Genomic DNA, 16,861 nt, shown 5'->3' with positions numbered 1-16,861 from the left:
ACATGTGGCAATTTTTCTGGCTTTACATTGTTTTATTTATTTACACAAACAAATTATGACTTACATGCAGTTTCTAGCTGCCAAATCACGATGAATGAATTTCTGTGAAGCTAAGTAGCACATTCCATTGCCAACTTGTAAACAAATGGAGAGTAACTGTTTCCTGACATTCAGTATAATATCCTCTTCACTGGTATCAGCTACTGTAAGATTAGGTCTCTCTTTCTTGAGGTAAGACAATAAACTTCCTCTTGACATGAAAGGCATGATAATGTATGGAGCTGGTCCAAGATCAAGACACACACCAATCAGTGGTAATACATTTAAATTATCAAATGACATCATTATAATGCACTCATCCAGTAGAGAATCAATATCACTCTTACTGTAAAAACCTGCAAATGTAATAATTATAATAATAAATATGCCCACAGAATAATAATTATAAATACTTCTTAAAGTCTTGGCAGCAATAGCTTGTGGTATGTCATTTTTGACTGATATCAGCCCACGATACACTATACCAAACTCACCTACATGTATAAACAATTTGAAAATAAATTTTTCAATTACTGATGCAATCCTCACTGACCTCGACCAACAGTCTCCTGTATCTTGAGGCTTGACCCTGATATTACATGCTTTGATAGTTGATTGATATAATCAGAAGGAATCTCCTCAAGTTGATAACTGCTGCAATCTATTATAAAATATACATATGTCCACATATTTTTTGTAAGTTTCATGTACATGTACTTTAATTGATTAAAAATGTACATTTTTAGAACTAGATTTACTCACTTTTAAAGGCGATACATCTAGTATCCTCATTTGTGACTGGTTTCATTTTTTTTCTCTTTTTTATTGTGCAAGCATAAAAAATCACTATAAGTACTACCAGTAGTCCTAATACCACAGTGACTATTACCACTGGTATTACAATAACTGCAATTCGATCTGAAGAAGTAAATGTAACAACAGTAATAACTAATAACATGTACAAAACTAAGGCAAATTACTATAGAGAATGATTTCACTTAAAAATAATGTAAAGCAATGAAGTATCAAGTAATTATAATACAAATTATGTAATAGTTAGAACATGGCTTCAAGGGATATATCATTTGAGGTGCATATCAGATATATCCCAAGAACCCATGTTCTAACTAACTTATTCCATTGGAAGACATAACAATTAAACCAAATTGACAATATGGTGTGTCCCCACTCCAATTTCCACTACTCAAGCATGTCCTACCAGCATCTCCAACTAAACTGTAGCCATCTTCACAGCTATATGTAGCTGTACTGTTGTAATGTTTAGTGTTTGATGAATAAGAAACAGAGAGTCCTTCATTTGACTCAACCATTAGCTCACTGCAATTGACTATAAATTTATCAAATAAATAAAGTATTTTTTGAAAATAATTCTAACCAATTTGACAATAAGGTGGATTTCCACTCCAATTACCACTACTCAAGCATGTCCTAACAGTAACCCCAACTAAACTGTAGCCGTCTTCACAGCTATATGTAACTGTAATGTTGTAAGGTGTATTTGATGAATAAGAAACAGAGAGTCCTTCGTTTGGCTCAACCATTAGCTCACTGCAATTGACTATAAAATTATTAAAAGTATTGTTTGAAAATAATTCTAACCAATTTGACGACAGTCAGGTGGATTTCCACTCCATTTCCCACTACTCAAGCATGTCCTAACAGCATCTCCCACTAAACTGTAGCCATCTTCACAGCTATATGTAGCTGTACTGTTGATAAATGTACTGTTGTAGCTCAAAATGGTTTCATTCACATTTAATTGGTCTGGAATACCACATCCTATACACAGTAATGGTAATGATGATAATAAATTATTGATGATACTCACCAGCTGTAATAATATTATCTCCACTGACTTGAAAGATCCAAAGTCCTTCAACATCTACATTGCTTGTAGTTTCAATATCGACTACTTCTGGTGTTCCAGAGCCTTCTACAGCAAAGTATGTGGAATTTGGCCCTCCAGAATTAAATCCCACATAAGCCTCTGTTCCATTAAAGCCATCCACACCTCCACTTGCATCACCAGTGATCCAATTTATACCATCATCAAGATAAAGGAACAAGACATAGGAACGGCTCCCATCAGTAGCCAGGACACACTGAAATGTATTAAGCTATATTATGTATGTTAAATGAAAAAAGATTAGTTCAAATTTTATACATTATATACTTCGTCAGAATTCAGATTAAAGTATCCAACTCTGTACCATGTCACTATTACAACAGATGTAGCTGTAAATGAAAGCTGCTCTGGAAATGCAAGTTGCACATCCTGAGCCACTTTGCTCATGATGGCACAATCAGTAGTTTCTCTGAAATAGACTGTCCCAGCTCCATTGCGTGTGTCTACATCAGCCCAGAAAGGAGCAATGAGCGTTTGAGGTAAAGGAAATTCTCGGGATGTGTATAGTGCATAAACTGGATAACGAAATGAAAGGAGACCATTGTTGTTTACCTATAGGACAGTGAGAATGAAATGGTATGTATAGTGTCAGGGAGAGTAATTACCACTACTACTGCTAATATCTCTATTTTTTGCTTTTTAGTCTATACCAGATCTGTTTCTCTCATTTTTAATTACAATAACAACTACAAGGTGGTCAGCTGTAGTCTTGCAAGCTGCCAGGCCTGCCTGGCTTATGATAGTCTCACATAGCCAGACCCACTCTCCTAACACATAGGCAGGGAGGGTGGGTCTGGCTACGCGAGACTAGGCTTACTGTGCTTTTCACTCCATTTGGATCATTGCGTGTTCTGTAAAACCCTCCCATCCATACTATGTGCATGTATCCAAGTGGAGTGAAAAGCGCAGTATGAGACGAATCTCAATACAATTGTCTATATTAATTCCATCATTTATTATTGTAGAGATACTCACAAATACAGTGCTAAAATTGCTGCCATAAAAGATAAAGCTACTTGATAAACTTATGGATCTAAACGTATCATCAGCATTCTTAATTGACTGATCTCCTGTAAACATAGATCGTCCTGCAAAATTATAGAAACGCGATATGGGAACAGAAAGACCTGTGAATGATAAGATAATAAATTAACTCCATTATAAGGATACTGACAGTTCTGTAGCGAGAGCAACAAACACAGCAACAGTAAATGAGTGAAATGACTCCAGTTCATGTTCGGTGCACTTTCATCGTCACGCCAGAGATTTTACATGCGTAGTATATATACCTAATGGTCACAGGCCTGCAATTTGTCAACCGAAATAGGCTAATTATAATTTTCTACCATGCCAAGTTGTAATTGACCAAACAGATTGCTCAATTTCAGGTTCATAAATAACTTACCTACCAACAAGTTTCCCGGGAGGTTGAATAAGTAGCCCGGGAGGTTGAATAAGTAGCTCGGGAGGTTGAATAAGTAGCTCGAGGTGAATAAGTAAGTAAGCCTTTCTATGATTCCCGGACAGTCGGAGGTCGAATAAGTAGCCCGGGAAATTTACTTATTCACCTCCTGTTTAAAAAATGCATTGCTGTTGCCAACTGTTGCTAAGTAAACTAGTTGTTTAGTAAAGGCAAGAGTAGATCATTATCTACTCTTGGTAAAGGTAAAGGTTATGGCATTTATCATACCGAGGGGTGTAGGCCCGAGGTATGATAAGGCCATAGATACCGACACAGAGTTGTATAACCAACTTGTACCATGTACTAAAATAAAATCGTTTACTCACTTAGCAAAAATGAGCAGCAGCAATGCATTTTTTAAACAGGAGGTCAATAAGTAAGTTCCCGGAAATTACTTGTTCACCTCAAGCTACTTATTCAACCCATAGATAATAGAGTAACTCTATTATCTATGTTCAACCTCCCGGGCTACTTATTCAACCTCCCGGGAAACTTGTTGGTAGGTAAGTTATTTATGAACCTGAAATTGAGCAATCTGATTGGTCAATTACAACTAGGCATGGTAGAATTTTAGTACATGGTAGAAGTTGGTTATACAATTCTGTGTCGGTATCTATGGCCTTATCATACCTCAGTCCTACGGCCCTCGGTATGATAAATGCCATAGATATCTCCACCTCGTTGTATAACCTTTATATTATAATATTAGCGTTGTTGTCAAGGCGTGGCCACGCCTAACTAGCTAGCTAGTAGCTACATGTAGCTAATAGACCACCATAGAATTATAAAACCATAGTTACGTAGTCTATAATATTTATGTACAAACACAGACCACCCAATGAGAATAATATTGCTTGCATGCATAGATACTATGTGCATGGGAAGATTACCCACGGTTGTATTACGGTTGTAAGGCGTGGTTTAGGATGAATTCCAGCTGCCATTTTGCTTTTTGGTTGGCAACTTTCTCAATGGAGAATGAGGGGTCTGCAATAAGCCTGAGAACATTAGGCTAGCATTATTTTGAGCATATTAGAGCCTCAGGAGCACTATGGAATGGTTAAAGGAATGATGCAACACAAAATAAATTTATTATTGCAGTTTTAAGAGGAAAATAAAATAGAGTTAATAAATTGTTATTGTCACGTTATTCTTTTTTCTTTCCATTTTTCTTGTCGGGGAGGGCAAGAGCCAAGAAAAGTAATATGAGAAACGGAGAAAAATAAAAATATCTAAAAAGCATAAAACAAGTATAATTAAACACGTAATCTAATAGTGCATTCACAATTAATTTTGGAATGAGGACATTCTATACAATAGTAATAATACATACTTGTACTTGTACTTATATTTTAAGTATACAGAAGTAAGCCTTACACAACTTAATACAGTCAAATCTGCTACATTATGGGCACTCTATAATAAGGACACTTCTACATGTATACATGTATTTACAGGTACATGTACATGGCAGTCCCAATACTTTATGCATTTAAATGTGCATTCTAAAATAGGGACACATGTACATGTACATGTAGTCGTGGAAGAACCCAGTACTTACCCACAGAAGGTAACTACATTGTCTATTGTCAGTAACCAGAAGAAGCACTGGATAAAGTCTCTGAACAAAGACGTCGATGCTGTTGATGATATGTCATAAAGTATCTTAACATAGCGTGGTGACTGGAACCTGTGCCAGAGCAAATACCTCAACTAAAAGATTATAGAGACTATAAATTAAGAATGTGAAATTTATAAACATTAAATTAACTTTTATATTTACTATTTCACTTCAGGGTTACAATTATTTATAACCCATTCAAAAATTGGAAACAATTCCTTGAATGACGAGGACACTGTCTTCAGCAGAGCTGGCTGTAGGTTTATATGCAGTGTTATTTGTAAAAGCTATCGTGGGTTGCATGATTGTGGTTATAATAACTTATATACTTGTATAAACTGTATTACAAATACAAAAAACTTTGGTGGAGTTGCATGTACATTAGATTTCGTTAAATGAGCAAGAAATTATCTTCCTATTTCATGACTGGGGAGTACAAAATTTTAATCACTAAACATAATATTTGAAAAGCAATTTGCAATATTTTTACAGTTTCAAATTTTTTAGCTACATACATACATGTATACGTAGTACATACATGTATATATCAGAACTACATGTATACATGTACATGTACATGTATGTACCTTACGACCAATAATAGAGCCAAGAGCCACCATAATAAAAGCTAAATAATAGCCAGGATAAAAACCATGCCACAGGGCAGACAGCATGTTAGTTAAAAGCACAGAGTGAGAACGATCATAACATACCCTAAAATACAATGACATTAAGAGAATTATACAAATTTAAAATTTAATTTAATCATGAATAAACAATAGCCTGAAATACTCATATACTTTATCATTTTAGCGTAATTTTCTTACATGTAGATGTACAAGTATGTAGTACATGTACATGTAAGTCTATTATAAATTGGATTATAATACAAATATACATGTACATGTACATGACATGTACACGTACATGTATACATGTACATGTACATGTATACATGTACATGTACATGTATACATGTACATGTACATGCATGTACTTTTATCTACCTCCTAAGCCACTGGACAGTTTTCATATTCCAAGAGCTTGTCATTTCCCTAGGATTAGCTCCAAGCTCAAATCCTCTGAGATCAATGTTCTTAGCTAAGTCCCAAACTTCTCTCCCTTCTTTATCATAGCCAGTGAATCCTAACCCACCAGCATTGGATATACTCTCAGCTACAAGTAGAAATAAAGAAATAAAGTAATAAAGTGTATAAATTACTTTCTAGAACATGTACAAAGTAGATGCATCAAATTGGAAAATTGTCTTGGAGCCATTTTTGATATAGTTTGGTCAAAGACCCACCCATGGGACTTTGGCCCGATTTTTGAGTAACTTTAAAAATTCGTAAAAAATCCAATTTTGTTCGGAATCAGTTCAAACTTGGTACACAACATAAGAACATGTATATGTATCAGAAAAAATTATAAAAATGAAGAATTCTTTCTTAGTCATTTTTGGCAAAATTTAGCTAAAAACCCTGTACTATAAGTACAGGGACTTTGGCCTGATTTTTGAGTAACTTTAAAAATTCATAAAAAATCCAATTTTGTTCGGAATCAGCTCAAACTTGTTACACAACATAAGAACAAGTATACGTATCAGAAAAAATTATAAAAATGAAGAATTCTCTCCTAGTGATTTTTGGCAAAATTTGTCCAAAAACCCTGTACTATAGTACAGGGAATTTGGCTTGATTTTTTAGTAACTTTAAAAATTTGTAAAAAATTTAATTTTGTTCGGAATCAACTTAAACTTGCTACACAACATTAAAAAATGTAATACAAATTTGAGAATTCTTTTGGAGCAATTTTTGACAAAATACCCCATGATCTCTTATTTTGAAGCAAACTCTAAAATTTTGATCAGAATCTGCTAAAACCTTCTACATAAAAAAGGACAATATTACTCGTCAAAACCAAATATGGGGCCTTATTTTACAACATTATGTACATGTACAGTACATGTACTTACTCAATAGGAAAGTAAAGAAATATTGTGATCTCATTGCAAGACAGAACATAAGCATATTGATGAGCCGTCTCAATATATAAAGATCAGGATCTAAAGGAAAAAAGTTGTACAGTACAAAGTGCTGTAAAAACGTAATCTCTTTACCTAACAGTAGACTGGTATCAGTCCATGATGAACTAAGAATAACAATACTAAGAGCTGTCATACTGAGTAGAAACGTCTTTACCGTTGGAATGAGTGGACTAGGCTCTGTGGTAGTCTATAAAAAAATTTGATTCATTATTACTATAAAATACTACATGAAAGTTTAAAGTTAGTGTACAATCAAGATTGGACACAGCACAGTTATAATTATTATCATTACTGACTTTATTATTGGCTGCTTGAGTAAAATTGGTTCCAGTTATGAAGTCATCATAATTTTTATAAGCAACAGTCGGGCCAGCAAGGAAGGTCATGAAACTAAAGTTATAACTGAAATACTCCAAAAGAGACGGTATGGAACTAAAAAAAATTGACTGACAATAGAAAGTAGCAGTTTGACTATAAGTTTCAGTTTCAATGATGTATACATGAAGAAAGTAAGCAACACTTCATTGTTAAACACACAATATATATGCTCAATAGTGCTATAATACTTTACCTAATTTTCAGTTTCTTTTGATCATCACTGAGATCCTTTTCGTCCCTTGCTACTCCTATAAATAACAGTCATGTACATGTAATTGGAACATATAATAACTAACCATCATGATAAGCATAAGCAACATAGGAGACCCTTTGAACCAGCAGCATCAGTGGACTAAAGGAAGGAAGTGAGAGGGAAAGAGGTATTATAGTACAAGTGAATGTAAGTACTTGATATCATGCTATTGTGTGCTTTGTGAATGCATCAATTGTATAATAGAATGTACATGTACTGTATCGGTCCATGCACTTACCCAGTAAAGTCAAGAGTGTATCCTCCATAATCAGTTATTAAACGATAAATGTGTCCAGTACTAATACCAATGAGGGCATATATCATTGAATATCTAATGAGAGAGAGAGGGGGGAGGGAGGGGGAGGGAAGGACAAATACAAGGAAGGAGGAAGAAAGAAGGAAGATAGGAAATAACAATCACCAAAATATGAAGTCAATGTGTGTAATGTTAATGCACAAACTCATTATTAAAACACACTGTAAATATATGAATGGCAGGCAGGCAAACAGACTACCCCGTATGGAAGGAAATTTTCGAGGTAGTTAAATTTGGCGAATTTGGTGTTTTGATAGCCATTTGCCAAAATAAAAATTCGCCATTTTGAGCCATTATACGCATGCTCAATGGCACGTGGCCACAAATTCGCCAATCACCAAAATTTAGCAATTCGCCAAAATTTAGTCCCTCCAAAATTTCCTTCTGTACAGTATATTCACATAATGCCTTCCCTATGTAGAATGTATCAGGTTAAAATGTGCAATTTGTCCTATTAGGCTAGTGCTATGATATTAACAAAATAATTATAAGTAAGTCCAAGGGGCAGGTAAAAGCTACATGTACAATAATAACTATTTAAAAGCTTGTAAAAGATACATGTACAGTGTATCTATTTGGAGCCATTTTAAAAATAACACAGATAATCTAATAATTGATTAATATCAAACTAACACATCATAAAAGGCAATTGATATTAAATGGATCATATAATCCATCACACAATACATGTACATGCATTTGTATAATTATGCTTACAAAAACAAACATAGTTATAAACTTATGATAATAACAAAGATCAGAGAATTTCTATGGGCTCTGTAGGTAAAATAATGAGATTTTTCTTTTCAATTTATTTAAATCTATTTTGCAACTAAAAAGAAATCAAACAGTTCACCTTTGTACAATGGTTGGTGGTAGTGTGATTAGTAACATGTAACCAACTGATACAAACCCTATCAGATAAAATACCTGCCTACAAAAAAAGCATTGATGTATAATAATAATAATAAATAAATAAATAAATAATAATAATAATTTTGTTAATAAGGTACCATTGGAAACATATCCATCCAAAGAGGAGGCCGAGTAGAGCAGATACAGTGTGTCTGATGGTAGGACTAGTGTATGAATAATGAAGAACAACACGGAGGAGACTAGCCAATGGAAAAGATACGAGGAACAGTGTCACATAGCGGACCTAGAGTGACAGATAAATACCAGAGACAATTGAGGCTATAGACTTACCCTGTCCACAGGAAAACCCAACAGATCAGAAAAATATTCAAAGAACATCTCACCCCTCAAATGCGAGATAAAGTTGCTAAGCAGCAAACTAATATTATTTTAATTGATATACCACGCCCATCTAATTATTAAGAATGGTATTTGACACTTTAAAAATGTCATGAAAAAAATAAGCAAAACAAAACAGAAGGAATAATAAATATTTTTGAGTTTACTTTGAAATAAATTGATCTCAAAAATAGTTTTTTTAAATACATATTATCTATTCATTCCGACTTCTTTTGTCTTTTCTTGTCGGGCAGGACAAGAGCCGTGAAAAGTAAAATAAAGAATGGAGCAAAATACAAATGCCTAAACAAAAACAACAACAACAATGACAACAACAACAAAAACAACATAAGTACATAATATTATCACCATATGGTAGTATTACCGTATAGCCACAAAGTTTCGAGGCAATAAACTTTCGCGAATCAGGCCACAAGTCTTTTTTCGCGAATTAACTTTTGCGGTTCTTGTTTTAAAGCACATGTGTTTATGGGCAATACGGATATTTCACGGAATTAACTTTCGCGAATACGGAAAATCCGCGAAAACAGCGAAAGTTGTACCCTCAAAATTAAGCGGCTATACGGTACTAGGGTACAATATGTACAGTAAATGCAGAAATTTATGAGGGACAAAATTTCAAGGACATCTTCAAAATTATAGGCAGTGTCCCATAATACCACATGTCCTAACATACCAGACTCTACTCTATAATAAAGAGTGTGTATTAAAATGAATGGGCATTGGTTGTTTTGATGTACTTATGCAAGTTACTTTTACAGGGAAAGACTAATAGAATGGAAGGGTATTTCACTAAAACAGTTCTTATCATACCGATACTGTAAGCATAACATACCGTATGCATAATAAATAATAGATGTATTGACTGTACCTCCAATAGGTCAATATATTTTCTATTGTTAGCAATAAGAATGTGACTTGAATGAACTCTCTAAACAAGACAGTCGACACTGTTGATGATATGTCATAAAGTATCTTAACATAGCGTGGCGACTGGAACCTGTGCCAGAGTAAATACCTCAACTAAAGAGTAGAAATTACAATGTAAATATGTGACAATTATAAACATTATATTAAATTAATAATTAACTTTTCAGGGTTACTAATATTAATGACCCATTCAAAAATTGTAGGTACATCCCTTCAAAGTAATGTCTTACAGTAGAGCTGGCTGTGGGCTTATATCCAGTGTTTTTTGTAAAATCTATCATGGGTTGCATGATTGTGGTTATCACTTATGTACTATTGTACTTGTATAAACTGTATGACAAATACAAAAATTTTGGTAGAGTTACATTAAATTTTGCTAAAATGAACAAAAAATTAACTTCCCATTTTATGTACAGTAACTAGGGTACCTTACGCCCGGTGATTGATCCAAATGCTACCATGGTGAACGATAAATAGTAGCCAGGATAGAAACCATGCCACAGGGCTGATACAACATTTGCCTGTATAACTGATGCTCCACGCTCGTAAAACACCCTAAAAGAACAAAAATAATTACTATTCAGTAAAATTTAAAACAAATAGAAATGTAAAATATAAGTACCATTCACTAAATGGTGTTGCTTGCTACTTTCATACCTTCTAATCCAAAGGGCAGTCTTCATATTCCAAGACATTATCATTTCCCTAGGATTAGCTCCAAACTCATAGCCTTTAAAGTTAATGCTCTTAGCCAAGTCCCAGACTTCTCTCCCTTCTTTATCGTAACCAGTGAATCCTAAACCACCAGCATTACATGCAGTCTCAGCTATTAAGGAATGATAAGGTTAGAAATGGTAAATTAAAAACACAAGTATTTGTCCATTATGTCTAACAAGTGTACAAAGTTTTGTTAGGGATCACTAAAACATACATGTACATTTTCAAAATGCTAAACTTAAATTCCTATAAAAACTAATAAATAAAAATAATAGTACCACAAACATGATGAATGAGTGAATCCATTATCTGCTACTTTAGTACATACTGGTATAATAAACTCTAGCATTACATGTTCATGTACAGTAGGTGTGTGTGTGTGTATGCATTAATTGGCTTACTAATCAGGAAAGAGAAGTAATATGGGGACCTTGTCACAATACAGAATAATAACGTGTTGAATAATCGCCTGGGTAACTGTAGACTAGGATCTATAATAATAAAAATAAAAATAAATAAAATAATAATAATAATGATAATAATAATAAAAACTCATTATGCTATATTCTTTATGTCTACATGTACATGCATATCATTTCGCTATACGTAGTTACTAGCTTACATGTACATTAAGATGAATGATGTATAAAAATGGTATACCATATACATTGTATTCTACATGTTAACACTGTACATTTTCCTTATCTCTTTTACCTAACAGTAGACTGGTATCAGTCCACGATGAACCAATGGCAACGATACTAAGAGCTGTCATACTGAGGAGAAATGTCTTTAATGTTGGAATGAGTGGACTAGGCTCTGTGGTAGACTATAGAGAATAGGAAAGAGTTAATTTTAAGATATTCACTTCATCATCATTTATAAGTTAGTGTGCAATCAAGACTGGACACAACACAGTTACAGTTACATGATACCTTAAGCCTACTATTATTTGCGTCTACTAATTTTAGCGAAATCAGCAAAAGTCATGTTTAGCGTTACTAATTTTAGCGTTTTTAACCAAATTAACTATAAAATAATAATAACCATTATAATGAATAATAATTATTTTGGTGTCTATTTAATTTACCGGTTTAAAGCTCTCTCGCTAATATTATAGCTAAATTTAGTAGACACTAAAAATAGTAGGCTTAAGGTAATTATTATCATTACTGACTTTATTATTGGTTGCTTGAGTAAAATTTGCTCCAGTTATGAAGTCATCATAATTTTTATAAGCAACAGTCGGGCCAGCAAGGAAAGTCATGAAACTAAAGTTATAACTGAAATACTCCAAAAGAGACGGTATGGAACTAAAAAAGAATAAGCAATCAAACGTTTGACAATAGAAAGTAGCAGTTTGATTAAGTTTCAGTTTCAATGATGTATAGAAAGTATACACAAGACTTGGTTGCTATAGGTTAAGTATATACAATGTACATGTATATGTAGTCAGGGTTCACAGTGCTCAGCTTCTTGTCAATACAATCTATGTTACTCAAAACTGGTCAAGGAATCACCTAGTACAAGGCATTTTGTATGGCCAAATTTTGTCAAAAAATGACTAGGAGAGAAATCAGTATATTTATAATTTTTTCTGATACACATACATGTTTTTATGTTGTGTAGCAAGTTTGAGCTCATTCCTACAAAAATTAGATTTTTTTACAAATTTTAAAAGCTATTCAAAAATTGGGCCAAAGTACCTGTACTATAGTACAGGGTATTTGGCCAAATTTTGCCAAAAATGACTAGGAGAGAATTCTTTATTTTTATAATTTTTTCTGATACATATAAATGTTTTAATGTTGTGTAGCAAGTTTGAGCTGATTCCGATCAAAATTAAATTTTTTACAAATTTTTAAAGTTGCTCAAAAAGCTGTATAGCATACTTTGTGGAAAACCCTGCATCATATACTGTATATCATATCAACAGTGCTATAAATACATGTACAATTGTACAATTGTAAACGTACATGTACATGTACTGTAATACTTTACCTAATTTTCAGTTTCTTTTGATCATCACTGAGATCCTTTTCATCCCTTGCTACTCCTAATATACACATATACACAAAAAAGCGTAAAATGTGATTAAGTATGGAACACACATATATAAGCCATGTAACCAAAAATAAACATGCAATAAGACTTCTATTTTGCCAGGACTATCATACTAACTGGCAGCATATACATACTAACATTACTAAGATATTGCTTTAGTAATAATTATTGCTTGGTATATTGTATATACAAAATCATAATACTAACCATCATGATAAGCATAAGCAACATAGGAGACCCTTTGAACCAGCAGCATCAGTGGACTAAAGGAAGGAAGTGAGAGGGAAAGAGGTATTATAGTACAAGTGAATGTAAGTACTTGATATTAAGCTATTGTGTGTTACATTAATGCATCAATTGTATAATAGGATGTACATGTACTGTATTGGCCCATGTACTTACCCAGTAAAGTCAAGAGTGTATCCTCCATAATCAGTTATTAAACGATAAATGTGTCCAGTACTAATACCAATGAGAGCATATATCATTGAATATCTAGTGAGAGAGAGAGAGGGAGGGAGGGGGAGGGACAAAAGAAATGTAGTAAAGTTTATACTGTCAAACTCACCTTTGTACAATGGTTGGTGGTAGTGTGATTAGTAATATGTAACCAACTGATACAAACCCTATCAGATAAAATACCTGCCTACAAAAAAAAGCATTATGATTTATTTTGTTGATAAGGTACCATTGAAAGCACATCCATCCAAAGAGGAGGCCGAGTAGAGCAGATACAGTGTGTCTGATGGTAGGACTAGTGTATGAATAATGAAGAACAATACGGAGGAGACTAGCCAATGGAAAAGATACAAGGAACAGTGTCACATAGCGGACCTAGAGCGACTGATAAATACCAGAGACAATTGAGGCTATAGACTTACCCTGTCCACAGGAAAACTGAATAGATCAGAAAGATATTCAAAGAAAATATCAAACATCTCTCCCTCTTCTTGCAGCAAAAATAATTATCTTTAATTTCAACCACAGTTACCACACCCAGGATAAACTGATAAAAAGTACTAATGAAATCAGTCAACTTTGTCATGAAACTAAATTTTCAAGCATTACAAAGCTGTCATTCTACAGCAAAGTTTTTTAAAAACACAAAATGAGAAACTAATCAATACATGATCGTTGCTCAGTTCAGTGACTCCATCAGTTTAATAACACCACTCAATAAACCAGCTCCGCTGTTACTAGCAGCTGAGAGTGTAATGATATTCGACTGTTGACTGGGTCTATGCTCTGTATCAATATCTTCCTCAGTAAGAGAATGAGTAGCAGTGCTAATACTAGCTATAACTTGACCATACTCTATTAGTAGCTCCAACCTATACATACAATAAATGAATGATATAATTACAGGGGCTATCCCATTCTCATTACTATACCTTGTTCCTTTTGGTGATTCAATCAGTATGCTAGAGGCAAGGGATGTTAGTAGTTTTTGCTTCATGAGTATCAGTGATGGATTAGGTAGAGTGGACTCTAGTAGCTTGCACCATTTCTTGCCAAATGCTATTTGGTCTATCGCCTTTAAAATGTACAGGACAGCCTGAATGTAGTAAGGAAAGAAATAAAAGCAAAGTCTATGAAAAAAAGTACATGCATACATATAAAAGAAATATGTACATTATCAAATAAATAAATAAACAAAATAAATTTTATATGTACTTGGCGTTTCAGAGCTCCTAATAGTCTTTCCTTATCAACTGGTACCGACATTAGCTGTCCGTCTGGTTTCTGAGTCCAGGTGATGACACCATCACTTAGCGTTATATCAAGCCTCCAACTAAAGTATTAATAATGATAGAAGTTAATAATAAATAAGAGTTGGACTATGTTACATGTACAATGCCTTATTCATAACAGCTTTTACTAACTGAATCACATCAATCAATAATAGATGTACATGTACATGTACACACATGTGTGTGCGGATGATCTCAAACTTCCTCTATAGCATAAGGGCATTGATAAGTACCTGATGTATGTACATGTACATGTTTTGTACGTACGAGAAAAATAATTTAGAGAAGAAATTGGCTATAATAGCTGAAAAGGTCTTGTGCCAAATTCGAAGCTATTTTTGGCCAAATATTCACAAATGTTTAAGGATGCTTATGTTAATTATTTTCTAACATAAAAAGTTAAGTATTGCATTACTTGTAAGGGACAGAGTGGCTCGTATAAGCTACAGCAAATGTTGTTGAAGTGAGGGAGAGAGACGGAATAAGAACTACCGTCAGTATTGGATCAATACTGGCTTTAGAGAGCTCAGTCAACCAATTATGAACCCTGGAAATAAATAGAAAATAAAATTTTAAATTTTAAATAGATTTCATGAATAAAAATGAAGAGGCTATTTTTTATAGTAATACAACTCACTTTCCTTGGGCATCAATGTGTCTTGCCATTTTAAGAAGCTTGTTAAAAATTGAGTAACTAAAAATTGTAATGACATTAGATTTTAACGATCTCGTATTTTTCTAAAAATTAATCTATAACCAATAAAGTATAGCGGGTATATTCCGTCAGAGTTTAATTTCGTTCTTTTTATTCTCGTTTCTTGTGGAACGAATATTTTCCAAACAAAAAAAGGCATTTCTTCAATGCCATGTGTGCAAAATAGCTGCTAAGAACGAAAATCTCTAATCCTGCTTAAAACAAACATTTTTCCAGACAAAATATGCCCACTATACAGTACATTAAAAGTACCGTTCCACTGCCTATACTACAGGTACATACTGTATAGTAGGAAATTTTGGAGGGAGTTAAATTTGTCAAATTGCTAAGTGATTGGCGAATTGGCCATGTGCCATTGAGCATGCGTATAATGGCTGAAAATGGTGAATTTTATTTTGGTAAATGGCTATAAAAAACTCTGAATTTGCCCAAATTTAATTCTCTCCAAAATTTCCCACTATACAGTACAGTAACTCACTCATATTCTAGTTGTTTCAAAGCAGCTGTACTGTAAGCTGATGCTCCAGCCTCCCTCATCTCCTGACTGATGTACGGTCTGGCGTTTGAGGGGCGTGGTGGGCGTGGCATGGCAATATACTGATGATTGGCTCTCAGTAATTGTTTGAAAGAGACGGTTAGCTCCCAGTTAGGAGAAGGGAGGGAATCAGGAGGAGGAGCCTGTGATAAAGTATCAAGTAACAATACAATTAAGTGATAAATTAACTTATGATAAGTAGCATTATTACATGTATCATAAATGTTCAAATAAACACCCGGTACTTATATCTTTTAAGCATAGATACATGTATGCATAATTTTATTTTCATTCTAGGTACTATGGTACTATAATAATAACAATACACACACACTATTACCACCTTATCATTCTTCTTGTCTCTATCATATTCCCTCACTAATAAAACAGAGAGCCAAACCTTAGTAGTCAACTATAATAATAATAATAATAGCAATATAATGGTAGCTAAACAAGAATTGCTATTGTATTAACTAACTGGTATATTGATTCTGTCAGTAAGCACTTCACCTTGAAGGCTAGACCGCTGATCAAAAGCTTCCTTTGCTAACTAAAATAAATAAAATAAAAACCGCAAGTAACAATCATATTTATTCATTAATTATTATAGTACAGTATTATACCTGTGCAAACAGCTCTTCATTGAAGAGCACATTTTGAGCTGATTTAAGTATCTGCTCCCATGGAGCTAACATCAACTGTTGCTTATGAAGCTCAATGAAACAAGACGGCAACAAAGAATCAAGAGAAACAACCTCTGGAACAAAAACCACATCAACATGTACACATAGATGACATGTACAATCATGTGATAGTCATGTGACATACCAT

General features: G+C 33.7%; 4 protein-coding genes across 4 annotated transcripts in view; all 4 read right to left on the bottom strand.

Annotated features, from left to right (window-relative positions):
* Positions 1 to 3,037, bottom strand: part of LOC109584212 (fibroblast growth factor receptor 4-like) — a 17,130-nt gene extending 14,093 nt beyond the window's left edge. Inside the window, exons 1-7 of the mRNA XM_019999870.1 lie at positions 2,942 to 3,037; positions 2,234 to 2,518; positions 1,889 to 2,177; positions 1,660 to 1,839; positions 1,436 to 1,618; positions 1,206 to 1,387; positions 809 to 814 (exon numbers count right to left, since the gene is read on the bottom strand). Coding sequence (XP_019855429.1) covers positions 809 to 814; positions 1,206 to 1,387; positions 1,436 to 1,618; positions 1,660 to 1,839; positions 1,889 to 2,177; positions 2,234 to 2,353 — 960 coding nt within the window. The 5' untranslated portion in view covers positions 2,354 to 2,518; positions 2,942 to 3,037. The remainder of the gene's footprint in view (positions 1 to 808; positions 815 to 1,205; positions 1,388 to 1,435; positions 1,619 to 1,659; positions 1,840 to 1,888; positions 2,178 to 2,233; positions 2,519 to 2,941) is intronic.
* A 1,418-nt stretch (positions 3,038 to 4,455) lies between these two features.
* On the bottom strand, positions 4,456 to 9,375 carry LOC100632713 (lysophospholipid acyltransferase 2-like). Its single transcript, XM_019999864.1, has 13 exons — positions 9,250 to 9,375; positions 9,057 to 9,202; positions 8,900 to 8,977; positions 7,966 to 8,058; positions 7,771 to 7,826; positions 7,668 to 7,722; positions 7,393 to 7,528; positions 7,169 to 7,283; positions 7,025 to 7,114; positions 6,057 to 6,225; positions 5,637 to 5,763; positions 4,990 to 5,141; positions 4,456 to 4,660 (listed from the first exon to the last, which is right to left on the bottom strand). Exons 1-13 carry the CDS (start codon positions 9,295 to 9,297, stop codon positions 4,576 to 4,578), a joined length of 1,350 nt encoding a protein of 449 aa, XP_019855423.1. The 5' UTR covers positions 9,298 to 9,375; the 3' UTR covers positions 4,456 to 4,575.
* A 9-nt stretch (positions 9,376 to 9,384) lies between these two features.
* On the bottom strand, positions 9,385 to 14,007 carry LOC100632586 (membrane-bound O-acyltransferase domain-containing protein 2-like). The gene is made up of 13 exons (XM_003388561.3): positions 13,911 to 14,007; positions 13,718 to 13,863; positions 13,598 to 13,675; positions 13,432 to 13,524; positions 13,237 to 13,292; positions 12,967 to 13,021; positions 12,143 to 12,278; positions 11,680 to 11,794; positions 11,367 to 11,456; positions 10,906 to 11,074; positions 10,677 to 10,803; positions 10,190 to 10,341; positions 9,385 to 9,600 (listed from the first exon to the last, which is right to left on the bottom strand). The coding sequence occupies exons 1-13, from the start codon at positions 13,965 to 13,967 to the stop codon at positions 9,516 to 9,518; spliced, it is 1,359 nt and encodes a 452-aa protein (XP_003388609.1). The 5' UTR covers positions 13,968 to 14,007; the 3' UTR covers positions 9,385 to 9,515.
* Positions 14,008 to 14,046: 39 nt separating this feature from the next.
* LOC100632458 (mediator of RNA polymerase II transcription subunit 17-like) overlaps positions 14,047 to 16,861 on the bottom strand; it is a 9,233-nt gene continuing 6,418 nt past the window's right edge. The window contains exons 2-10 of the mRNA XM_019999865.1: positions 16,654 to 16,787; positions 16,509 to 16,580; positions 16,374 to 16,442; positions 15,974 to 16,173; positions 15,418 to 15,474; positions 15,196 to 15,327; positions 14,704 to 14,821; positions 14,421 to 14,584; positions 14,047 to 14,360 (exon numbers count right to left, since the gene is read on the bottom strand). Of these exons, the coding sequence (XP_019855424.1) occupies positions 14,168 to 14,360; positions 14,421 to 14,584; positions 14,704 to 14,821; positions 15,196 to 15,327; positions 15,418 to 15,474; positions 15,974 to 16,173; positions 16,374 to 16,442; positions 16,509 to 16,580; positions 16,654 to 16,725 (1,077 nt within the window). The 5' untranslated portion in view covers positions 16,726 to 16,787 and the 3' untranslated portion in view covers positions 14,047 to 14,167. The remainder of the gene's footprint in view (positions 14,361 to 14,420; positions 14,585 to 14,703; positions 14,822 to 15,195; positions 15,328 to 15,417; positions 15,475 to 15,973; positions 16,174 to 16,373; positions 16,443 to 16,508; positions 16,581 to 16,653; positions 16,788 to 16,861) is intronic.

This window comes from Amphimedon queenslandica, unplaced genomic scaffold (assembly GCF_000090795.2).
Source record: "Amphimedon queenslandica unplaced genomic scaffold, v1.1 AMPQUscaffold_13231, whole genome shotgun sequence".
Lineage (NCBI taxonomy): Eukaryota > Metazoa > Porifera > Demospongiae > Haplosclerida > Niphatidae > Amphimedon > Amphimedon queenslandica.
The sequence above is the reverse complement of the archived record's forward strand: the minus strand, read 5'-3'. Positions and strand labels throughout refer to the sequence as shown.